Source organism: Meleagris gallopavo, chromosome 2 (genome assembly GCF_905368555.1).
Source record: "Meleagris gallopavo chromosome 2, MGAL_WU_HG_1.1, whole genome shotgun sequence".
Classification (NCBI taxonomy): Eukaryota; Metazoa; Chordata; class Aves; order Galliformes; family Phasianidae; genus Meleagris; species Meleagris gallopavo.
This window is the reverse complement of record NC_139405.1, coordinates 54,865,399-54,892,615: the sequence shown is the minus strand read 5'-3', so window position 1 is coordinate 54,892,615 and position 27,217 is coordinate 54,865,399. Positions and strand designations below refer to the sequence as shown.

General features: G+C 35.3%; 1 protein-coding gene across 4 annotated transcripts in view; it reads right to left on the bottom strand.

The window, feature by feature from the left end:
- Positions 1 to 27,217, bottom strand: part of AHI1 (Abelson helper integration site 1) — a 91,093-nt gene that overhangs the window by 22,642 nt on the left and 41,234 nt on the right. Inside the window, exons 19-22 of one of the 4 annotated variants that reach the window (XR_014881391.1) lie at positions 20,488 to 20,596; positions 11,464 to 11,548; positions 11,065 to 11,189; positions 3,415 to 9,365 (exon numbers count right to left, since the gene is read on the bottom strand). Coding sequence is in view for 3 of the 4 variants with exons in the window: in XM_010707320.4 (XP_010705622.1) it covers positions 2,776 to 2,834; positions 20,479 to 20,596 (177 nt within the window). In the remaining variant the exon portion in view is untranslated. Of the gene's footprint in view, positions 1 to 2,775; positions 2,835 to 3,414; positions 11,190 to 11,463; positions 11,549 to 20,478; positions 20,597 to 27,217 lie in introns of those variants that run through there. The other 3 variants (XM_085217246.1, XM_010707320.4, XM_010707321.4) reach the window with 3 other exon arrangements.

The following is a 27,217-nucleotide window of genomic DNA, read 5'->3' as shown; positions in this document are numbered from 1 at the left end:
AGATATTTCTAAGAAAAACAGGAAACATTTTAAGAACTAATAATAAGAGAGCATTTCAGGTAAGAGTAAGCTGATAAGAGAATTGCCATATCAAGTGTCACTGGTAACAGCACTAATTAAAATGTTTATGGCTTCTCCATAACTGAGTAGTTTCAGTGATTGTGGTAATGGAGGTTTTGCTTTTATTCTGAGAGATATAAGGTGGCCAGCAAGATTTGGGCATCAGATAGCAGATAGTGTTCATAGCCTTATGAGAAGCAGATTTGAGTAAGAACAAGTGATGTGTAATCACTGCCCTTTCTGTAAAAATAAATAAATAAATAAAGAAAAATCAGCATTTTATTTCTATATTTCAAATACAAAAAATATCAAAATTTAAAGAAAAAAAATCATGGAAAATTTTAAAGTTTACTGGTGGTTTCATATGCTTCTTCTTTATATGCAAACAAATTCTTTTCTGTCAGAATAAACATAAAAATCAAGGTATATGACACTTAGTCATTAACTTCTACTAATTCAATTTGCAAAATAAACTTGTCTAAGATCAGTCTTAGGCATACACTACACAAACACAGTGAATACTATGACTGTAAATCCAGGGGCCAAGTCAACTTCTGCCCTGCTCCTGTTGGAAGGACTGACCCACAGTGACATGAAGGAGGACATCATCTCTTTCTTGGATGCTGCACATTGCCACTGCTTCTCTCCACTTCTCTGGACCTGTTCTCTGCAAAGATGTAAGAGAAGCTGGAGTGCTCCTTGTGAAGACACTCCAGCAAGGATACTGGGAATCAATGTCAAAACTTCCCTTGTCTGGTCAACAGATCTGTACCTCAGACCTTAACAGCCAAAGCTCTGAGACTGGCTTAAAAAGCTGGTAATATTTAATGCATTTTTAAAATTTACAGAGTCAATCAGAATGTTTACAATTACTGCATTGTTTTCATTTTTCCTTACAAAGTTGAGGCTTAGAAATCAACTTAATCCTTTCCTTCCTTAAGAATGTCATGCAAACTCTTTACTCCGGTAACTGAAGTTTTAAATGAAATACTAAATAAGCTGAGACTTAACATAAAATAATTGAGTACTGTTAGCACTGTCACATTTTTGTTCATGTTCTCTGGTCCAATTAATTGTCAACACACACTCAGCTAAGGACACTTAACCGCACAAATTCATTCTACAGGAAACAGAATGACAAGGACAGTATTAATAGCTAAATTAAAATGATTCTAAAAGCATTAACTGCTAAGAATAATGTACTCTTCTTTGGTCTCTTAATGAATCTGTCTGCTGTCAGAAAACTACTATAAAGTTACTTCCTTAGGCTTCAGATGACTACATTCCTTATTTGATTACAGCTCTTCAATATTTAATGAGCATGGGAATCTATAATCTGCCTAGAGGAAAAAAAAAAAAGAAAGAAAAAAACAACCTGTGCCAGGCTGCACTTTATTGAAACCTGCAATGTACAAACAGAAAACAGAAATGCAAACACAGCTGCTGCAGTAAAGCCCACAGGGCTAGGAAAAAAAAAAAAAAGAAAAGGAGAAAGAGAGAGAGAGAGAAAATTAAAAAAAAAAAAGAAAGAAAAGGATCAATTCAGATGTATTCGAATTCGAAGCACCTGAAGTTATTCAAAAGCTGTTCTGTCATATGTTAATATTTTACTTGCTTGATTAAAACAACTTGGTTTAATTGTACTTGCAACACATACATATTCCTGCATATTATTATTTATACGCCAGAAAATGTAACAAAAATATTAAAACCCTAAATCTAACCCTCAGGAAAAAAAAAAAAATTAAAATTAGCTGCTATTTATTATTTAGTTGATCTTCTATTTGCTTATAAAGCTTTTTGTGACACTGAAAACTAATACACTAACTGAAAAATGAATGCATACTCATTCATAAAAATTATATGAGGGTTAAAAAAGTTGGAAATGTGTAAACAATAACCATTTAGTCAGCAAAGAAATAGTGATGTAAAACTGCAGTTTCAAAATTACTTGGTGAATCCCATGTGTCTTACAAGCCTTCCATAACTTTATTAACACAGAATATTAAATCACAGCATTCCATTCATGAGGGGATGGAGCATTAATATCTGAGTACAACAGGCCCAAGTCATCAAGAGTCTCATGTAATTTCAGCCCAGAACAATCTCACTCTTCCATCACTAGCCCCTCTATGCTCAATCCAGGTTAATGAGTTGGAAGTAATGGCATTACAGATTCTGTTGTTTTTTATTACAGTGATTAGGAAATGAGAAATATAAGAAAGGGAAAAATTACTGTAAGTTTTCAATGAGACTTAGAGAGAAGCCATTAAATTATTGGAGAATAGTTGTGATGACATTTGTTACAATAGGTGAAATATTAGCAAATAGTAAAAGCACAGGATTTAATTTCAAGTTCTTGCTCCATTTTTCTCTCTCTAATTACCAATTTATTTCTAAACAGCAATAAATGATTTAATATTATTTATATATATAATATTATATATATATTTATATATAATATTAAGTATTATATTATTAATATTATTATAAGTGATTAAAAAAAAAAGATTTAATTTACAGATATCTGTTCTCTCAATCAGCTACCTGCAAAAAAACCTTATTTGCCCATACAAACGATTTGCTTGAAGATACTTTTTTTTGTGAATAAGGGCAGGATAAAAGAAAAAACGTCTCTACAATGAGAACTCGTGAATAATGACATTTTATAGTTAGACATCAAATTTAAAAAAATGCAAAGATAGAATTCCTTACCATCTGTATTCTGCCCAATAGTGATCGGCTAAGAGGGTTTCCTACTGGGCTGAAACACCCTGCGAAAAGAAAAGGCTGTGAATTTTTTGCTTGTTATCCTCTTCCACCGAATAAATCATTTTATTTTAATATCATTATGTTAGCAGGATATGTTTGAAAAAATTCTAATGAAAAGCAGCAGCATCTTTCAATCACAACTATGCATCCTTCAGTCAGAAACAGTTGGAGGGTGTATTTAACTAACAGACCTGACACAAGGTTAACTAATCCAATATTTCCATTCAAATGATTTGGAGAAATAGCTCGAGCAATGTCCACATGCCACCTCGTGCTCAGAGCTGACGCTATTATCTAGCCTGTATTGCTTCTCTCTTCACTGAATTTCCAAGGAATGCACACAAAGTTTTCCAACAGATCACAAAAACTCTCAAAGGAATTACTTCCTTATTTTATCTGAAAGAATAAGTATGCCTATTCAGTAGTTCTCTTTGATCATCTGAGTCCCTATCACAACACATCTTGCTGTTTATTTTATTCACTCTCTATATAGTGCATTTGAACAAGTACTTGTAAATTCTTTTCTTTTCAAACTATTATGTTAACTACTAAGCCAAGAGAAATCCTTTCATCATTTACGGATTTTTCTTTTTTGTTATTGGTCTCCTTGGCTGTATACTTAAGAAAACATCTTAAAAAGACACAAAAATCTGAAAATTGTTGAAGATGACAATGAAAAATGCTACTGTTTTGCTGGAGAATGGTTTCTCTTTTCTTAAGAATAGAGAGGCCAGACAGCACAGAGTTAAGCTCACTGCATTTTCTCAACGAGACACAAGATTTGAAACAAGAGTTGTTTTCAAATGGGAATAAATTATGAAAATTCATTTTCATTTACTGCTCCAAATCCTATTCTTGAGGAGCCCAGTATCTGAATAAAGAGGATTTTTTCAGATTCAGATTCCCATGCACTGGCAGAGGTCCATGGGGAAGCTTGCACAACTTCTCTTACTGTATACTTTCTGAAGCCTAGTGGTTTAGACATTCACAGGAGATTTGTTCATAAATGTTTAATCATTAAGATATTGAGATATTTCTAAACATAATAAAAGCTGCAAGTTCAAACAATCAGAGTTAAACCATGCTCCTACAGATCTTCTGCATGTCAGTAATTTTTTACTTATGGGAAATCCTAAGTACAATAATTAACTTCTCAATTATGTATATGAGTTAAAAATCATTTCAAAAAATTGTGTATGAATTCTGAAACAGTTTATTCTGAAAGACTTGCCTTAATTTTTTTACTTTAGTATTTGTATTTCTTTCTGGAAGAGGAATAGAGATGAGAATAGAAAATGTTTTCTGAATTCAACACATGCTCAAAGATGAAAAACCTTAAGCTTTCTTTTGTTCAAATAAGTTATTCCTCAAAACATTTGTTCAGCATTAACACCAAAGGTCAGTGCTTCTACTAATGCTACAGTCTACAAAGTTGCTATTCACAAAGTCCAACAGTTACAAGACATGCTGCTACAGAGATGACACTGCAAGTTGGTAGATAAAGCACTGCATACAGATGTCATAACAACTATTGGATCAAAAGCAATCAGAACTCAAGACTAATAAAATGTCTGCAAGATAAAAAAAAATTTTTTTTTCATCTATACAATTGTTTTGTCTATGTTAAGGTAAGAGTTGGAAAAAAAAGAACATATGATCAAATCAATTGCTTATTTGATTTTTTTAAAATATACAATCATTAGCACCGATTACTTTCTTCAAAGATGCACTGTTGGAGTTCTTCAGCAGTATGTGAGTACTCCTGTGGGTCTCTATATGCAGTTACTTATCAGGTGAAGATTTAATTGGAGAATATTAGTTCAACCATAAAGCCTGAATAAAGGCAGCGCAAACCTGCTCTGCTGCACTGGAGCACTGGGGGAGACAGATTTGAAACTTAAAGACATCAGGAGTGCTGTGCTGAGTTCTAGCAGATAGTACCAATTCTGACTTAGCACTTCCTGTGAGCAGAGCTTCTTCCAAGACGAGCAGGAAATTCCTATTACTTCATTTGAGGTGCAAAGAGTGACCAGAGCAGAGTACATCCAGTTTGAAGCATTCTATGGTTCACAGGGCCAATGTTGTTTTTGTTTGTACTGATCATCATCTGGTGATGATTACTCCAGACTATTCTTCAGTATCATCCTTCAGCTGTATTCAGTTATCAAGCATTCCTTTATTAGCACTCACGATGATGACAATGACATTTAAAAACAACAGTAGAAATCTCCCTTATCCATGAAGCAAGGTCCATTCAGCAAGCAAAGGAATATCCATCCCTTCTTTCTCAAAAGATGCATTAGATTTTTGAAGTAATTTTTCACAGCTATTGGCTTAACATGGTTCCAAGCTAGATGAAGTGTGTAAATGACACTGAGCAGGTGTGACTGACAGCCTCAGCAGCGGTTGCTTCAGTTCTCTCTGATCCTAGATGCGCAAACTTTGAACTACTGCAGTGAGGTAGTGAAACTGAGGCCAGGATTGCAGAAAAACATTTGCATTTCATCCAAAAATGATGTTTATGGAACACCACGACCTGCTGAGGCTCTCACCTAGAGCAAGTCAGATAAAGGTCACGCCTGGGAAAACCATGCCCCCAGGTTATTCTGGGCTGCATTATCTTACAGATGCTTCAGAACCTCTAATGGAGAAGCACTTCTATCTATTCAGAGGATTTATTTGAACTCAAACAAGCATCCCTTTATTTGAACTCAAACAAACATCCCTCTAAACAGCCTCTGCTGTCCTCACCTTCAAAACCCTGTACATCTCAAGAAGTTAATCTTCCCCATGAAAGTATTAACATTTGGATTACTGTATTTCCTATTACCCTGCACTGATTCTTCCAGTGGTCTCTTTCATATGGAATTTTACATGAGAAGAATATTTTTTTGGGGAACCAATCACTGATGTCTAAACAGGATGTTAAATGCCTTTAAATGATTGGTGCCATTGCTTTTTATCATATGACCAGAATTTCAGACTGTTACAATTTAACTGCTGTTATTGTATTGTAAATCCAAGTATGCACTGACGTTATGTAAACGCTGACAGAATTGATATCTTTTGAGAAACAGAGTCTCCTTCCATGAGGAGTCTGAAACTATATTTGCTTCCTGTACTATTTGAGCAATGAACTGGAAGTGCTTCTTTTGTCACTTTCTGGCAGTATAATCTCTGCCAGTATAACTGAGACTAAAGAGAAAAGTCATAAACCAGGTAGTTGTCCTCCTATCCAAAAGGTAAGTCTGTGCTATGAGATCCCCAGCTTCATTATGTGCTTTCATGGAAAGAAAAAACATTAACCCCTGCTCTAGATAAACACAGCATGAACTGATAAAATTCCAAATAGTTGGGCTGAAATACACAGGAAGTAGAAGAGTTCAGCACCATACAGATTAGATTTATACAAAAATTTATATGAGGAAGTAGCATCTTCCTTCCACAGCAATGATAATAGCAACAATGCCACACAGAAGCATTAGTAATTAATTGAGAACATTTCCTATTAAACGGCATCATCATTATGCATTTTAAACTAACAAGAAAGCCAGAAGAGGGGGAAAAATTCTCAGTAGTCATATGATCACACTATAACCCTATTGAGGCATCTACAACAACCTAATATTAAATACTTATATGAAAAAAATCTGTTTTAATAGAGACTAAGAGAGCACTCATCACAGAATTCATGCCTTTTATTCACTTTCTGAAATAATTCCTTTTCTCCCTTCATGAAATTCACCATTTGATAAACTTTTTCTGTTAGTTAATAAAGGTATTTTTGCATGATAAAACTCCTGTAACTCCCATCTCATGGAAACTACAGTTAGGGAAATCAACTGAAGGTGAAGCATGGAATGTCCTCAGAAAACCACTGAACAATATCACTGAACAAATAATTAAAGATAATATTCATACTCATTCCTGTGATGAATCCTCTAAAGCACATGGAGAAAAAACAAATTACTCTGAAGTTTATATTAATTAATAATTTCTTTTAAAAGGAAAACAAACTCTGAAAGACATAAAGATATGAAAATAACATGAAAATAAATGATGCTTCTAGGAAACAGTATTTCATATTGCAGACATACATCTTGTAATTTATATTGTGGCCTTTTGCAATGCAGCAGTTAAAATATATCCAAATAAACAATTCATATAAGTTAAATATGCTTGTATCAGCAGCTCAGCCCATTTTCCTATCCATGTTTTGTGGCTTTAGAACTATTTTCAGTAAAAAGGATTAAGTTTTCAGCAGAGTCACCTATTTAAAACTGTGAATTTTCTATCAAGAAGGTATTCTAGTATGCACTGTAATCTGTAATTCAGGTTTCATAGGATAGCTTTCTTTTTTTGTTTATTTGTTTTTAAAGTAAAAGTTCTTAGAGCAGCATAACTCCTTTCGGGGATTTTTCAAGTGAGGCATTATATAATAGAAAGATGATCATTTTGCAGTGGCATAAATATAGATTTATTTTCCCTCAAAGGGTTTATTCTCACAACAATTATGCTTTAACAGATCAAACAGAATTCATTAAATAAAACAATTCTTTAGATATTGGATAAGAAACTGCTTCTCTTTACTTATGCACAAGATCACACTTTTAAAACCCAGTGCAAACATTTTCAGATGCAGTTCACATAATATTAAAGGAATGGGTGTACATTTTTGTTTTACCACCAAAACACACATTTTACTAATATGCAATGCTGCAGGTGAGAACCCACTTCAAACTCACACCACTTAGTTTAAATCTCATGGTCCTGAGTGGAAAATGGATAGGATCAAAGTGTTGCAATGTTTCTAAGTGTAATCTGTAGCATAACTTTTAAAACTACTTCAGAACACAATCCGCTGAAACTGTAGAACAAGAAAATTAATTTCAAAAGTTGCTCCTTGTTTTATTCTGAACAAAATTTAGCAGCCTTTCTAAAACAGTTCTCCTTGCTACCGGTATGAGGCCAAAGGATATGGTTAATTTTTTTCAGTCTGTATGATGCACATCACTTAAAACAGACAGTTCTCACATGCCATGTTTAAATGTACATACAAAAGTGTTAGGACGCCATAACTACTGAATGCAAAGGACTTCTGCAAACACTCACATGGTTCTTGCAATGTTTTCTGCAAGCTTGCAGAACTCTACCCAACAACAGGTAAGCCCATGCTGTTACGGCCCCTCCTTGTCTTTTCCCCACTTATTTTTCTTTCAGAGTAATTGTATCATCTCCTCAATTTAGCACTTATTTTCTAAATGGGATTCCAATTTGTTGCCTAGATCTACTCACTTAAAAACAATGCACAAAATCAGTAGGACAAATAAAATACCTCTGCTTATTCCCTTACTTGCTATAAAGCTCATTTATTTTATCTTTCAGATATGAAAACTTTTCTTCAAGTCATACTCTTACCAAAAAAAAAAAAAAAAAGAGTAAGAAATTTCAGCTTTACTGCTGCCAAATGTTGCTGCTCCAGTTAAGGCAGGAGACTGACCTAGGTAGCAGTGACAAAACAAACAAACAAACAAAAAAAGCCAAAAGAGTTGTGCTGTTAGGTGGCAAAGAATAATATTCGCTTGGTTTTTTTTCCCCATTCCCATTACTACTACAGAAACTCACAAAGTAACAAAATAAAAGTAACTTGGGAACATATGTCAGTAGATCAGGCTGTGGCTGCCATGTAAAATATGACACTATACAGAAAAATCTGAATAGGAGGATATAAGGTGCTCAGGGGCTGATTTAGCGGAGGGTTGTTAGAGTTAGGGTAGTATGGTTAGGTTGAGGTGGGACTTGATGATCTTCAATCTGAACAATTCTATGATTCTATGATAAGCTTTCTATTTAAACGTACGTAACATTCACCTCTTTACCAGTGATTTAATAAATGCTGCTCTTAGAAACTGTTATCTAGAAAATTAACTCTGGAGAGTTACAGAATTCAGTACCATGCAGTTCTATGCACACTGCTGCAGTTTCTTTCACACCAGCAAGTGATTTTCCAGCAGATGCCCCAGCTCCAGGCATTAGGAGAAGCTTGGCTTCTGAAACCATGAATCAGTCATGTTTCTCCACAACTGTGCAACCAATCTAATATGCTTAAACACAGTAACTTTCCTATTCAAGGACTGATATAGCTACCTATGGTTACTACATCTGGTTGTCTGATTCCCCAGCCCAAATGACCAACTATGCCCTTGCAAGCAGAATTAAGTCAGTGCTAGATCACTGGGATGGAGCAAGACTTGAATTCACACCTGTAGATCCACAAAGAGATATCTTCACTGCAACACCAGTTAATTCCAACCTCCATATAAGAGATCTCAGAATCAGACAGCACCAACATGAAAAACACTACGCTTCTGGCAGTGCCATATCCCACAAAGATAATTATACCTACCATCAGCCAAAGGAATGCACAGAGATAACTCATGCAAGGTTAGCCACCATTTTCACTTCTGGTCCAAAGTGTACAAGGACACAAACACGTAAGCATTCTGCATCTTGGAATAATCCTCGAAAAGGAACTATGGAGACAGACTGTCAATGGCTTTGAGGAGAATACTGTTTCCATATACACATATTCATTCTGTACTTAGACATAATGAACAGGCAGAATTTGGCCCCTATTTACAAAAGGTATAATGAAGTAAAAGCTATTGCATCACAAAAACAATAAAAAAAATCCAACTTTTTAATTAGAGATTAAAATCAAATACACTTAGGAGCCTACACACCCACCTAATTATTTCTGAGTAATCTTATCAAATCATCATCTTACATTTTTCTTGCAAATGTTAAGTTTCTACAGTACCATATATAAACAACGCAAGTAGTAGCACGTGTCCCAAGCATTCTTTTGAAGTAAAGAATATATATTGAATTCATGCTAATCAGGAACGTGCTAATTTATAACAACCTCTAACGTTACATCATAATGGAATTAGATAGAATTGAAAAATAAACAGGGGCTATAGTATCCTGTTGTTTCTTTCTACAACAGAGAGAATGGAAAATGACTCTACAACAAACATTAATAAGCCTGTATAGATAAAATCAGCATTCTGAAATCAGATTGGCAATATTATTTACAAGTTTTAGATAGCAGATAAAAAAGATGCAAGGAAAACACAGACTGTGACACATAATTTGGATTAACAAGGGTTATTTTTCTAACAGTTATCCTCAGAAAGTGATTATTCTTTTTGCTAAGCTTGTCAGAACCATTTAAAAGCAAAAAAGCTAAATTAAATTTGAAAAGGAAAACTTGTTTTGTATTGTATTAAACAAAGCTTGTCATGTTACCCTTTGGAAAAGTATGTTCAAGAAACAGAGAAATTGCAGTCCTCTAGGATTGTGTGTGCACAACAATGAAAAAGTAACCCTCACATTGCTGTTTGGTAGTACTCTTGCATCCGTTGTGCTGTATTACTTTACCCTCCTCGAAACAGAGGAAATAGAGATTTTAAGGAGAATTTATTGTTTTCCTAAAATATGTTGTGACAGTCATCATTTGACACAGAATTCAACAGTATCTGCAGCTCTAAAATTTGAGTATTTGCTGACCTTGGGAGGTCTTCTCGTGTCTTTAGGAAACATACTTGACCAGAGATAAAAGACAAAGAATGAAAATTAAGCAAGAAAGGAAAACAGAGTAATTTACTTTATGTGGTTCCTCTCACAACCGAAATTCAGCAATGGCCAGTTAATTACATCACCCTTCCTCTCTCTCTCTATTTTTTTTTTTTTTTAACTAATATCATGAGCAGTTAAAATCGCTACTGTCTGGGCCTCATATCGCATCTCCAGTATCCCCAAATTCACACAAAAGCAGCAGCAAAGGTTTCATATTCATCAATAAGAGAAATAGCATATTTTGAGGTCTGAATACTAAAGGACAGGGAATTCTTCTCCATATATTATTATGAAAGTAACCCATTACTATACATTGTGCATTATTAAAGATATCTGGGTTTCTTGAAAACTGACTTCACTGCTAACTGCTACAAAAAAAGTTTATTGATTTCAAAAGATCAAACAACCAGGAAAAACAAAGAAAACCATCTACTAGCATTGGCAAAGTTTGGGACTGTGAAAGCGTATACCTTAACAGGCTTGTTCACATAAAAATACACAGATACTAGATCTTCCTAGATGGCTTCTCCACATTTGCACATGCCAGATTATCAGCTCAAACACTGGTGATACACACAATTCCAGACACACCTTGTTCTCTTTGCAGATTTCTTGGAACTTACGTCGAAAAGGATTTGTTTTTGGTAAGAAGAGAAGATGATTTACAGGAAGATCCTTAATTCAAACCACAAATTCAATCACTGAAGATCCTTTGCCTATATGATTAGATAAAATGATGTATGAGTCCTTATGCACCATAGCACAAGGACAATTTTCTGATAAAATGTTGCTATCAAGGTGCACACGATATAGTACGTTAAATGCCCATTACATGGGTAGTACACTTCAGACTCTCCAAGAAAAGGTAGCACAATTATACTTCTTATGATTCAGCTTTTAGTACAGAAGTAGTCAAATTTGAAGCAACTAGAAAAGAGCTGTAAAATATTTTAAGACTGAGCAGATGAACACAAAAGCTGAAAAACTTACCACAAATTTATCTATATGTAGTTCAAAACAAAATTCTGAATTCATTTCCAGAATGAAAAATTCCAGCTCAGTGAGACTTGGAGTCCTTAAAATAAGTAAATTTTAAGTCAATTTTAGCTTGCATCTGGTTCATAACAGTAGTTCTTCAAAGAGCAATGTGTGTTGTAAGAAGTTATCAAGAGCTTTGCTACAACAGATTCTCCTGAATAAACACAGAAGGTGACAGACCTTGCTGCTCAAGACAGCCTAAAACAAAAAACCTCAAGGAGTTTTTAATATTATTATAGAGGTTAACTCAGCTTAAACGTGGTTATCCAAAATAAAAATTTAAAGATGCAAGGAGCAGAGAAGCAAAGCTGCCCTATTTTTCATGCAAAAAATAACAGAAAATACGACATCTTACAAAGTCCATCTAAGCTGTTATAATCCTTATCAGAAAGAAGGCTAGCGGATTTGCTTCTTATGCTATACTGGGAAATGGGGACAAACAGAAGTTTAATGTAAGAATTCTCAAAATATGTCCTGTTAGTACTCCATTTATCACAACAAAAGATGATCAACATGCATTAAGTAAGCTACAACATTCTGTTTTATTCTTTGGCATGTTAACTGCAGCAGTCTTTTTCCTTTGGCCAGAGCCAGGCTCTACACAGATTCTGGAAAGACTTGCATCAATCTATATGTATCACCGTAACATACCTCAGTAAATCTAGAAAAATAAAAAGCACAGAGGCAACAGATGCTACCTCTGACATAGAGATGGTGTCCCTTTTTCATAAAAAGAGATAATGACAGGACAGAGAATGGTGATGCCACGAACTGCAACCAATCCTCAGATAAGATAAACAGCATTTCAACTTGCTTTTTTTGTTTGTTTGTTTGTTTGTTAAGTTGCTTACATGGCATTTGGATCTTCTAAGAGAAAAGGAGGAAGTAAAAACTGAGGGGACCAAGTCCCACTTATGAATTGAAAGATAAAGAAGGAACACGTGCAGCCTGTTCTTTCGAGTGTTCCCTTAAGGTTACAGAAAACTCCAAAATAAAAGTTTGAAGAAGCGATATGCAGAATTTTAAGGTGATTCTGCCACCTCATTTGAAGTAAACAAGAAGTCAGTCATTTTTCCTTACGACCTCCAGTGAGCAAGAAAGCAAGCCAACAGTGAGGAGACAAGCTCTGGTGAAACTCTCACTTCATCTGGATCAAAGCAGCATGTTGAGGCCAGCTCTGTAAATACTACCAAGTCACAATAGCAAGGTTTCAGTTACCCACCCACACTGGCCCTCACTTCTCTGTACACTTTTTCTTCATGCTTTCTCAGCATCCTCTCCCATCAGTTTCTACAGACTAACAGAACTGGTACTAAGCTATAAGGAGCTACATTGGTCCCAGAAACAATGCATAAATTGCAGACTGTAGTATGGTCCACAGATACCCAAAGTTAGTTTGAAAAGCACTGTACTAAAAGAATTAGTCACCTGAGGGAAGTTAGTTCTGACTGAACTTGATTTTCAGCAATGAGGTTAACAAGCTGCACCTGAATCCATGAAAGTTCAGTTGTTTCTCACAATAAAAAAAAGATCTACAAAATTAAGAAAAGTTATTTAAAATAGCCAAAGAAGTATGTATGCAAACAAAGAATGAATAACACATCTTAAAAACAAGATGGTCATTTTTAAGAGTACTCGTCAAAACAGAGAACGAAATCAAGAGACTCAGGTCCCCTCTGGGGAGATGTCTGTCTCCTGTGCACCAAAAGCACTACTAGGTCTTTTGTATAGTCCTTTCAGTTTCTCAGGAAACGATCAGAACAGAAGGACTGGAGCAATACATACAAGGATGAATTTGATCAACTCATTCATGCATACTTATTGCTACACACAGAGCAACCTTGCTGACATGAACTTACTTCCAGGCAGAGTTGATACTCTACTGCAACAGCTCTTTGGCAGAGGTGTTTCCACCTCTAGAAACAGCTACAATTCCATTTAAGCATGCACTTTGTCAACATGTGCCTTCTCATGCCTGAATAGTTCAAAAAATACAGACAAGCTCAGACTGAAAACAGTTAACAAGACCTCTCTACTTAGGAATTAATTAGATCTGGTTGTTTTAGGATCCATATAATTGAGAAAGTAAGGGCACACTCAGGCCAAATCACTTTTGGCAGAGTCCTTCCACAGTACTACGTCACACCCTGATTTTGCAATCTATACCTGCTGCTGCCAAACAGAGAGTAATGCTTCATTTAATCCACACCCTTGTATAATTTGGCTGAGAGCACTTCCTTTACCCTGAAGGCACAGCAGTAATTACCTTAACACACCAATTTCAAGTAAATATAAATGGTGTTCTTTTGATAAAGTTTTTGGAATCTTCAAAGATTGCTGTTATTGTGCTATGTGTTTGGTGTAATTTTTAGTGAAATATTTTAATTAACTTGCCTAGAAGAAACATAAAAAAGAACATATAATAAAGGAACATGTATATCTTTGATCTCAGTATAAACAATTCTTGCAAGTTTAACTAGAAAATACAAACTCTTCTGACATTTATAACACCTTATCAATCAGACAGAGGAAACTGGATAACCAACCTTTTAAAACTGAAGAACTAGATTGTCATTAAATGTTAATGGTTTTGTCTCTGTGTCTTTACTATTCTGTTGGAAAATTTTTGTGGTTTGATGAATCTATTTACACATCTTTTGTTTTCAAATTACAAAAGGATTTTTACTATTCATTTTATAAATCAGATCTTTTATTTTAAATTAAGGTCCTGTAATTGTGCCTTGGGCCAAAACTCTGACACTGGCAACTGATAGTGGGGACACAGTATGAGGGGGTGCAGAGCTCTGTGAAGTTCCTTTCCCTGCAGAATTTCCTGAGCAGCCTGTGAGCCATGGCAAAGATGCAGCTCTCTCCTGGTACTCTTGAATTAAAAAAAAAAATCTTTTCTTACTCTGTTCTCTTTAGTATCTTGTCCCTAAATGCAAGGTGAGAGATAAGAACACATTAAAATGAACCATTTTCCCCATGGGAACTCCCATTCAAATTAACGTGTAGACATATATAATAAGCATTTTAGACTCAATGTTCTGCTTTGTTTTTACCTGGCTTCAGTGTAGATATCTCAGTTCACATTTGCCGAAAATCTGATGTGTGTATTTAGCTGGCACTTTGTCTCTACTCAGTTCTTATCTTCTTTTGAGAATAAAAAGAAATTCTAGCAATTGTATCCAAAACTATAAAGTGCCCTACAATTAAAATACAGCCTTGTATTGAATTTAAAGACATTATCTTTGCTTATTAGGAGAAAACAAAAAAAGGCAAAAACCTAGAGACTAAAATAAAATTTATTCACTTCAGTACTAGTTTTCTGTTCTTTCTCATAATAGTTTCATCCATAATGTTTGTGAGTTTAAAGTAATATTATGATCATTCCATGCTGAAAAGGAAGCTTGCAGCTCTCTCTCTGAAGTACTAAGAATAAATAGGAAAAGATTAAACAAAAAAAAATCAGACCACCGGGGGGAAAAATATGAAAACTTTTGTGTAAGTATCATTTGTTTCATTCTTTTCTTAAACATTATCTACTTCCCTTTCGTAAGTATTCTAATGTATAAAAAAATGAAAAATATTATCCATCATTACCTGCTTGTTCCTCTTAGCATCTTGCATTACATTCAAACTCTTTGAAATAAAAATGGTTCAGTAACCCCATTATTTGGAACTATTTGGTACGTATTTGGAAGTCTTCACCACAGAATGAGCTTGACATGATTTTAAGATGCAGGACCAAAAATAAGGATCTCAAAGCAATTCAAAATTTCTTTCACTTGAACTAGGACATTATGGCAAACTGCTATACCATTTCCATAGCTCCAACCTGTACAACACTTCAGGCTTAAGCACTTTTTCTCGCCACAGTGAATCTAAATTAATCTTTGGGGTGAACTAATAAGGCAGCACACACTGAAGTTCAACAGGGAATGCACCCGCCCAGATTTTTTCATGATAAAATTGAGTTCTTTGTTTAACTTTACCTTCTTCACATAAGTCTTTTATACACACTTAAATTATGTCTTTAAAAAAAACATCAGAGATTTTATTCCTAATACAAAGTCTGATAAAATACAGTACTTACAGTAATGCTAAGATATATTAAAAAAAAAAAAAAAAAAAAAAGATATTCAGTGATGCCCGTGTCATTCAGTTTGTTTGCATGAATCAGGTCCCCGTAAACAGACCCCTCTTAAGTGGCACTTCTACTAGCATTCCCACTAAACAGAAATGGTCCTTCAGGGTCAGCATTATATAACTTCTGTACAGCAGTGTGGCAAAGCATGCAGTGTTTGCTACTGGCTGTACTGCAGGCTTTCTCTTAGTCATCTTCTGTCTGTTAACCAGCACTTTCAGTTCTCTTTGAAAATGCCACCAAACTCTGCTCAAACATCAGAGATACACTGCAAATATTGCACTGCAAGTTGTACTGGGACAACACAGTGTGCATACTCACAGTCTTCAATTCGTACGCATTCTGTCACCTCTTTAATATCTCTTCAGTCTCTTTAGGTTAATTTACTGTCGTTTATTTTCACATTAGAGAAGTAAGATGCTCTAATAGTAAAACTGAATTCACTGTTCATTTGAAACATTTTTAATGATAGTTTCTGTAAGTCTTTTTTTCCCCTATAGTTTCTTCCTCAGAGTTGCAAAGAGTAAGGCCACACTAAACCTGCTTTCTATACCCATCCCTGCTTCACAGAATTATGTTTTAAGTAAGAAAAATATTTGCCAAAACAACAATAAGTCATTAGAGTCTCCAGGCACTGTAATGGTAGCATTGAATCATAGAATGGCCTGGGTTGAAAAGGACCACAATGATCATCTGGTTTTAACCCCCCTGCTATGTGCAGGATCACCAACCACCAGACCAGGCTGCCCAGAGCCACATCCAGCCTGGCCCTGAATGCATCCAGGGATGGGGCATCCACAACCTCCTTGGACAGATGTTATAGCATTGGGAAGGAAATATACAACATTAAAAAAAAAAAAAAAAAAAAAAAAGGTGTGATATTAACATATCTATGAGGATATAACTTTTGACACTTCAGTGACTCCACAAAAATGTGAATTTTGTTACATGATGTACTTTATTTATAATCTACTTCTACAAAAGTGTATTTTAAAAGACTTTAATTGACACAAAAATATTTTCTCATGTCCAAAGCAGAAATTTACTGTCCGGTTAAGATTGAAAAGATGAATTTTGAACAGTTTATCAAATACAACGGAGGACTTAAATGCAAAGTCAGTTTTGCTTCAGAGAATCAGCAAGGCCACTCTGAAGCTCTTGCTTTATACAGGTGGAAAACACCTTTGACTGTCAGTTGTGTTAATGGAGAGAAAATTTCTAATTATTCTCAACCTTGCCAAAGCATTAAGTTTTTTGTTTTTGAGATTTTTTCAAGATACAAGAACCATCACGTTTCTAGCACATAATGTAATTAATTTTTAAAAGCAAGTTTAATTAACTGGTTTTTGAAGTCAAGTTTTTTGTGAAAGGATCTATTCAATAGTTATAGTTGAGTTTCAGTCTCCCACATAGTTAACAATTAGGGTCACCACTTATTATAATTACTTATAACACGCAATTTATTCCAGAAAACAGGCTCTGAACACAGTGAGAGTTACTGAAGAGACACTGCTGAATACAGCCATAAAATGTAAGCCAGTTCTCTCACGGTGTGTCACACACCTGCAAAACCATGTCTTTGTACGTAGGAAAGTGTCTTCACCATCCAAAGATGCTTAAAATATTAAGGAAGCAAGGCAAACAAAAACACTGAAGATTTTAACGTCAGTAAACTGACAATTGAAAGCTAGTGCTTTTGCAACTTTCAACTTGTTTTATCAAAATTAACCTGTCTCACTTTCCCTATTAATGGGTGAACAGGACAATGCTTGGTGAATTTTGCTTCACAATAATAGGAAGAACTGACACTGAAGGATCAAAAAGTCATATCATTATGAATGCTTGGCTGCCACAAGACAATTATCCCTGTGGTAGCTTTTCCAACATCTTCTGCTTCTGTACTTGGCACTGGTGATGATGCTGCACCTCAAGTGTTACATTGAGTTTTGAGCCCCTCACTACAGGGAAAACATTAAGGCACTGGAGCATATCCAAAGAAAGGCAACACAGCTGCACAGTCTGGTGCATGAGTCTTATGGGGAGTGGCTGAGGGGACTAGGATTATTTAGTCTGGAGAAGGCTCAGAGGCAGCCTTATTACTCTCTACAACTGCTTGACGGAGAGGCAGGGGTTGGCCTCTACTGGATATAACAAGATTTAAAAGTCAAGAAAGATTTGCAGTATTACTGCTATTGCTGATAGTCACAAAGTTCAATAATCAGTTCTTCCACTGTTTCTACCTAATAGAAGACCTAGACATTTGTTATGTTAAAATAATCAAGTGCTGCATGTATCCAGGCTACCATAGTGTCCATATCTCAAAATGTAACTGCAATGTTAATAGAACAAGAACATATAGCAGGTATCGAGTTAAAGAGACTGCTAACAGGACTTTACACATGTTACCTTTATGGATTCCACTCTAATGGGGATTCTGCAATTTGTTTTGAGATGCATTACATACACAGCAAAAAGGTGACAGGGAAGTGTGAGGAGGAGAGAGTAACAGCCAGCATAGCCCTCAGGAAGAGGCAAACATTCACTAAACAAAAATGAGTGGTTCCTATATTTAGGAAGTTAACGGTGCCATATTATTTTATGATAAGAAAATAGTGCATATGTACATTTAAAAAAAAAAAAAAAAAAAAAGGTTTTCTTCTTCCAGCACATTCCACAAATAAGTAGATCTGGTATAGTATATACTATATCATGTCCAAAAGTGAAACTAAACTAGCAGTTCCTAGCTAAAACCACTTAATAACAAATGGGGAAATACTAACTAGGTGAATAGAGCTTATTCCTGCATTTCAAAGATGACAATTCTGTCACGTCAGTAGAACTTGAAGGTTTCCAAAATGACAGATAAAAATCATTTAGGATTTGTTCAAATTTTCTTACAGGAAATCTATTTCATTCATGTGCCACTGAATTTTTCATGGTCTTTTCCCTTAGAAAACTTTTTTTTTTTTTTTTTTCTCACTGCCTTCATTGACTGAAGAAAGCCCATTAAAATGTATCTCTTTTTATTATACTTCTACTCCATAATTAACACTCTGTATCTGAGCATTTTGTTTCGATATTAGTCATTTTCTGCAACAACTATATTGGAAGCACACAAACATCTCAGCACGTATCTGTTTGAGCATGCTATTTAAGGAGTCTCCATCAACACATTCACCCGTGCTTCTGCAAGCTCCAAGAGAGCTGCTTTGAGCAATATTACATGTGCATGTTTGAAACAAAGTATATGTTCAAAACCTTTAGAGGACTAGCCCATTTATTGTAACCACTTATTTTAACAAGTAACAACAGAATAAGTACAAGACAGAATTTGTATCCTCTTTCTGTAAGATTTTCATGTGCTAGAAACAATAAGCACTTGCTCGGAAATACAAGAATATTATTATGGCTCTAACAGCTCTTTTCTTAAAATAGAAAAACAAACGAAGAACTTAATTGGTAGTTAACCATTTGTACTGAAGCTAAGAGTGACTGCAAGATTGGTTCATCTTCTGGTACATGCTAAGTACTCATTCTTAATAAATACATAATGCAATCCAAACATGATTCGCAAAGAAAATGATCTCCCTTTAGGAGATAATTCTGTGTAATTATAGATACCATTGCTTTCTGTACTATCAACATTTTAAATCTGTGCTACCTTTCTCCAGATCACCATTTCACAGACTTCTTTCTACTTTTCACAAAGATACAAAACCAGAAACACTTGGAAACTAAGATTCCAACATGGTAAATAAGCACCACAAAAACACACAGGTTCATTGCTTATATTTTTCTCAAAATCTTTGAAAACAAAATGTTTTAGAAAAAAAAACAACCTCTTAAATATAGACAAAATACAAGTGCAAACAGACTACTGAGCAGTACTGCTCCTAAATAAACTACTTTTCTTATTGCTGGTTTCCTACGTATGATTTTAAAAACATGATTTCATTGTTTTGCAGTTCCTGTGTTCAAGATACATTAAACACAATGTTAAATTAAGAAAAGTTGGCAATCACATTTGTTCTAGCAACTTACAGCACTAATAAATAGATATACAAGTTAAAGAAAAATACAGTATCACTGTAGCAGATCTACAAGAAACTCTATCTGTGGTATGCCTGGAATTGTCTCAAATATGTGCAAGATCAAACCATCGCCATGACAATAGACAAACAGCTCAAGTGGTTGGAGGAAGGAGCACTGTGGAGACCTGATGGTCTCATTCTGGCCCAAATTCCCACATTCAAGGAGGACAGAGTGACCAATTGATAATAATTGTGGACCTCAAAATCTAGCAGGCATACAAGAATTCCCAAGAGAAGTTCAGGTGAGACTTCTGGATGAGCGTTCCCACAGACAGAGGATCACCACTAACTGGATAAACGCTGGTACCTGGCCAGGTATCACCTACTCAGCCCATCTCTTTCTCTCTTTCTCCTTTTTTTCCCCAGTCTTTTAAAGCTGCTAAGTAATGCAAGGCTCTATAAGGTTTCATAGCTTAGCCGCACAGCTTAGATAAATAGAACTGTAAGAGTGCCAATACTTCTAAGATAATTGCAATGTAGAAATTCTCATTAAAATTGATGATTGTGTTTGGACTCCGAGTGCTTTTCACCTTAATCTAACTGAAGGGATTTGCACATCTGGTCACATATCTCTCCCTTCATGGGTGGAATGTGATAATCGCATTTAACAAACTAGCCACTCCCTGGAAGAGCTACAAAGCAAAATTTATAAAGATGGAAAAAAAAATATCACGTAAGTTTTGACACATTCGCTAGAGAGAGTGTAATCATATAAAGAAAGAAACATACCGCTTTTACCTGAGAAAGAATACAGAGGATTCAATGGTGTGCTCAAAGTGTTTGGCAGTCTTAGTTTGGAGTGCGGCGACAGTGATGATGTAGCAGGAAGCAAGAGATTTGAGCTTGTCTGTAATAGGAAAGACAAATCAGAAACTGAAGTGTAATTTCCTGGGTTACCTGATGCAATATCATATAGAGAAACAATTACTCATTCTAAAGAATTATTAAAATATAGGAAAAAAACACAAGACAAGCAGACAGCAAATAGCAATTTCCATGGGTAGGTTTTTTTGAACATTTAGTTGTGGAAAAAGTATTGACAGATCTACAAAACAAATTGCATTTTTTCGGAGACAAAAATTCTCAAGTAGTAAGAGTGAGTATTTCTGCAAGTCAATACAGCATACTTTATCCAAAATACCAGACACATCCTTCAAGTAAGCTACACAAAAAATACCTGTAGTCATAATTTCCATAATAACAAAGATAATGCAGTTTAAATTTGATTTGCTGTGGAGTTTCCTGGCATACATGAAGCTAGTGCAACGCATAAACCTTTCCCAAACTTTACTCAATACATTATCCTGTAGAGGCTATGCAAAATATATGACAATCAGAGATTTTCACATAATCAAATCAAGAATTTCACTATTTGTTAAACGTTTTATCTAGCTTCCTTTGGTAAACTGGCCAAAGGTGAGGGAAAATAGGTCTAAAAATATTTGAAACTTTCCCCCGCAAAAAGATTTGAATACTAAAATTTTGTGGAGAGTTATTTTACATTAAATAACATTACATTAATTTACATTAAATAAACCATTACAGTTAACCCTTTCAAAAAAATCAAGCGCATTTTGCAATCTAGTATGGTCACTTAATGCAACTAAAACCCTACTTTCAGTGATGCACTTTCTTAGGCTTCAGCAATTTTTAATCAAACCCTTAAACTTCATTTAGGGACCAAAATATCACAGTGACATTTTTCAAATTTTCAATCTATTGGCTTTTAAATTTTATTTAAAGAAACGGAGACAGCTAGAACAAAGAGAGTCAGTGACTTATTTCCAGAAGTGGTATAATTTGTCAAAGTCCCATTTCTGTCATATAATAAACAGTTCAATGGGTTTCGATACAGCCAAGTATTTGACCATTGGCAGGTGTTCTGGGTTGAAGGTAATACAGCTCCAATCATGTACGTTGAGTAACCTGAGACATGGAGGGTATCCGTTATCATCCCTTCTGGACACAGTACTCCAGAGGAGAGCCATAAAGATGATCAGGGGACTGGAGCGCCACCCCTACGAACACAGGCTGAGGGAGCTGGGCTTGTTCAGCCTGGAGAAAAGAAGGCTGTGGGGTGACCTCATTGCAGCCTTTCAGTACCTAAAGGGAGCCTACAAACAGGAGGGGAATCAACTCTTTGAAAGGGTTGATAACTACAGGACAAGGGGAAATGGTTTTAAGTTGAGGGAGGGAAGATTTAGGTTGGATGTGAGGGGGAAGTTCTTTACCAAGAGAGTGGGGAGGTGCTGGAACAGGCTGCCCAGAAAGGTTGTGGATGCCCCGTCCCTGGAGGTGTTCAAGGCCAGGTTGGATGGGGCCTTGGGCAGCCTGGTCTGGTATTAAATGAGGAGGTTGGTGGCCCTGCATGTGGCAAGGGGGTTGGAGCTTCATGATCCTTGAGGTCCCTTCCAATCCTAGCTATTCTGTGATTCTGTGATCTCTTCTGCATTATTATACTAGACCTTAATCTAACTATATTTGGATACTATGTAGTAAAATGGATTTAATTGTACTGAAACAAGCACCTGATAAAAACTGCACCCTCTCAGCAACTGCATACAAGTCTTAGGTCTATATACCAAAACTGGACAGAAAGATTCATAGAATCTGTAGAGTTGACCTTTAAAGGTCCCTTCCAACTCCCCTGCAATGAACAGGGACATCCACAGTTAGATGAGGCTGCCCAGAGCCTGGTCCAGGCTGGCCTTGAAAGTCTCCAGGGATGGGCAACCACCACATCTCTGGGCAACCAGAACAACCAGTGGACATGATATAAAAACATTAACACATCTAGATATTAGTCAGTTTAGCTGAATGTTAATAAACAGCAATTGTGAAATGCAAGCAGAATGGCAAGGACTGTTCTGAGCAGCAACCAGAACCAATCTGGTTTTTGCAAAATTTACATATGTAAGCAATTAAGTTTCATTAATATGAAGTTTTCTCTGATACACACAAATACAGTAGAAAGCCATTAGCTTATGTCTTTACTCAAATACAGAAAAGCAATCTTGTTATGCAAACATGTTGAGCTCAGTTTCCCAGTATTTCATCTCCTGTTACTGACTGTTAACTCCAGTGGGGGGGCATTTCTGCAGGAAGACAAGTTAGAAGATCAGTCCCTTGCATGAATTCTGTGATGGGCGCACCTTACAGTTTTTTTCCATCATCAGTGGAACAAAAGCATATTTTCCAGTTAAGAATACTCATGAAACTTTTTGGAATTTCTTTGACAGCAAACAATTGGTTCCCAATGCAATAAGGAATAAAGACAAGTTGAATGTATTAGCCTTTGGTAATCAAACAAAACAAAGCAGAGCAAACTATTTAAAACTAGCTTTTAGAAACACTTAACTTCTCTGGCTCAACCCAGGGAGAGGGGAGGGAAGAGAAAATTGTCTTGATTGCAGTGCTTGAATTATATTATGTGAGAGATACAAAACACACATAAAATATTCCTGAGCAGCATTTAATTCATTTCTCTTTATTTTCCTGTTGTATTGCCCAAACACTCATTACATACGCTTTTAAATCAAATGCACTAGACGCATACATTAGAAGTGAACGTGCTCCTTCAGATTTAAGAAAATCAGCTTTTTAAACACACAAAACAAGATCTAGCTTACTATTCTTCTCCAAGTCCTTAAAAGCAAGAGGAAAAGGAAAAAAACATACATTTATATAAAAGTGAGATTTAACAAAGTTTTAAATTATATATGTCTGATCTCCTTGTTTTATGTTTTTGTTGCAATTGTTTTCTATGACATACATTAACTATATCATATATTTTATATGCAACCCAAGATAATTCCTCTTCACTCAGGGAGGCCGAGGCAAGCCAAAAGGTTGGACTACCTCTGTTTTAAATGTAAGAAATCTGACAAGAGTGATGCATTCCTCCCCTTAATAGCAGGGAAGTTTACTGCAGGTGAAATATACAAGACTGCCCATCTGAACTAAATGCACAATACGAGTTTTTATGACCTCAGTGCCATGCTCCCAAGTACTATTTAAATCTCTTAAAAGGTCCAGAAAGAAAAAAAAAAAAAAAAAAATCGCTGACAATATTATATCAGAGAAAGGAAGCTTTAAAATGAGAACTGATGATTCACATAGGTGTTTCTAGGTAAAGTATGGTGTCTTACGGAGGGTAATTAATTTTTCCTACAACAAACACAGAAGGCTACAGAATAGAGTGAAGCAATCTTTCACTTTTTTTTTTTTTTTTTTTTGAAATTCATGCTGAGGGAAAACGTTGCTAAATACATTTACAACAACGAGCAAAGTTGGCTAAGATGACCAACCATCAATCTACTTATTTTTCACAACAGGCTTTGCTTGCTTCATGCAAAAACCACAGTTTTATCAAAGACACAGTTTGCTACTATCCTGAATTGAGTAAAACTAAGAGTTATAACATTTGTGTAGTTTTGGTAGCAATAAAAGAATACCTAGATAATTTTTGCCAAGTTTAAACAAAGCTGATTTGCATTGTTCTTTTTTTGTGTTTGGGGAGATCTATGCAAATTATGCAAATAAGCACTTTCAGTAGAACTAGTTTTCACATTAAAAGTGAATTCTGAGAGACAGAAAAACAGAATACTGCAAAACTTCACATGCTGTCAAGGACCTAAGGACCTTTTTTTTTTTCTTCATAAGAATGCAATTTTATGATCTTTACAATCAATACAAAGTAAGATTTCCATATATACATGCTTACTTGCAAGTCAAATCAAGTTGGCCAGCTCTATACCACCTCTTACTCTTTCAGTTCTGTTCAGTATGGACAAAGCCATTGTCTGTAGCAGATGTATCTGAACTCACAGCAATTATATATATTCCATTGCTCAGTAACGCCACAGAGTTCCTGCATTTCAATGACAAGCTTACCGCAAAACCTTTCTTCCTTTTTAAGATTTTGTTGCTGTTGTTAAGAATTAAAAGTATTAAGCGTCTTTCTTTTAGCCACAGGGAAAACCAAATTCTTTTTGTTCAAGGTAAAAAACAGTTAATTGTAGGCTATGCTATGCAGCTTCACTCAGTCCTACTCACAGAGTATGATCTTTCCTGGTTTGGAGAAAACTGGTATTTCTTCAGCATACAAACATGCATGGAAATATGCATGATAGCAGAACTGGCCAATGGCATCAGCATAAGAAGTAAAAAACTAGATCTTAGCACTGTAAAACCCTGTAGGCTATACATAAACCTGTGGACTCCATCAAGGTTGGTTTTGATTCTTGCTATCAAAAATATGATGGGATAAAAAAAAAAATCCATGACTTTTCTTTACTATTTAAAGAAAACAAACAACCTTTTCATGGAAATGAAAATAGATGTAACTTGCATTTCATTCAAAATGGACCCAAAGATTGTCTTATGATTTTATTTCTCCTCTTTCTAAAGAAAACAGACACCAGAAACTCTCTGATTCACAGCTGCTTAAATATGTATAGAAACCAATTCCTCTCCATTTGATGGGAAACGCCATTAGGACATAATCCTAAACACAGCATGTAGTTTCAGGTAACCATGTAAATACTCAGACATTTGTAAGCTCCTTCCCAGCGTTAATTCACCTTTACCAAAGCATTTGCTTAGACTCTAGGTGTTTCCTACCACATATAAGGTAGAACTTCTGGTTTCTTTGCTTTTCCAGAGATGTTCAAAAGGTGGGTTTTTTTTTTTTTTCTGGTGAAAACTTCATTATCATCCCTATTATTCTAGACCACAAAAAAGTGAATTTCTAGAAACCAGTTTGCATTTCATTACGTTGCTTCTAAAATGAAGCACTTAAACAAAAATTGTAATCCAATTTATGTTGACTAGTATTCATTTGCTGACTCCAGAGATTAACTGTAATGCACATTTAGAGGAAGAAAAAAACAAAAAACAAAAAAAAAACCAACCCTGACAATTTCCTCATAATAAAGCAGCACTTTTGAATGTAAATCTATAGTTAATCTCTTTTTGTTTGAATAAGAAATGAATTGCTTACTCCAGTTAACAGAAAAATAAAAGCAATTTGCAAAACCTTATTAAAAATCCATTGAGGTTTAATCCTGCATATCACAGAGTCAGCATAGAATGGTCTGGGTTGGAAGGGACTTCAAGGATCAAGTTCCAATCTCCTTGCCACAGGCAGGGCTGTCAGCCACTAGATCAAGTACTAGATCAGATTGCCCAGGGCCCCATCCAACTAGGCCTTAAACATCTCCAAGAAAGGGGCATCCACCCCCCTCTTGATTTACAGTATTTCAGTATTTGAGCCACAAACTGTGTTCCTCCCTTACCCAACATGTTGAAGGAAAGTGAATTGAATCATTGTACACTTATGGTCTTTTCTTGCATAAAATGTCCTTGCTAACAAAAGCTGCTTTCTCCACGCTTTGGTGATAATAAGGCAGTTTGCACAAGCAGATATAATCTGTTCTCTTTTACCAATATGAGTGAGCCAAGCTTTTTCTGCTCTATATATGATTTGAATAAACATAACATTGCTCAGATATCCCTGTCTTCTTTGTTCAGCAGGGAGAAAACAAACTGTGAGTGACATTTCTTTAACATTAGACAAACATTAATGGCAAGAAAACTAATTTTAATAAATAAAATTAAGGGATCAATCAGCAAAATCCATGCACATTAAAATGCTTATCATCATCTTAATTCATCCTCAGATAAAATAGTTACATTGGCTATAGACTTATGCCAGAAAATGACTGCAATACATTTCTCATGCCTGACACACTTTCTATATAAAGTGAAAGCCATGGAATGAAAAATAGTACATACCAGAAGTATCAGATATCAAAATACAATCATATAGCTTAATCATCAAAGTTCAATATATTAAATGTAATCTGAGGTAGAATACTTCTGGATGTTCTCCCAGTACCTACTCTCTCGATGAATTCTGGTGTAGTAATATAATCAAAGAAGCAAAAAACCCACCAAACAGTTGTTGGTAGTTCTGTGTATAGGAAAGAATTCCACATATTGCACTGAAAAATTTGAGTAATAGAATTTTGGCAATGACTTCTATAACATTTTCATAGTATTTTTACACAGAAATATGCCGTGAAGATGGCTGGAAAAGCCACGCATCCTCCTTAATTTAGAATTATTCACATACTAAGAGATGAGGCAGCCAACATATAACTGATTCCAGGATTAGTACTACAGAGTATATACAGATGCTGTCATTAAGATTTTTTTTCCTCTTTCAAGTTATTGCATGGAGTTTTTGAACCCTCCAAAAAAAATGTAAAAAGAAAATTCACAGCTAGGATACTTTACCTCTACAAGAAGCACTTTCTCTCCATATTTACATATCATATATTACCCTTGTTATGAAAAGATATAAAGACATATTTTGATTGATAGCTGGAAGTGAAATTTTAAGTATATAAATAGAAACACTGAAAGAAAAACATTTAAGTGATCTTCCTATGTCTGAGGATGGGTT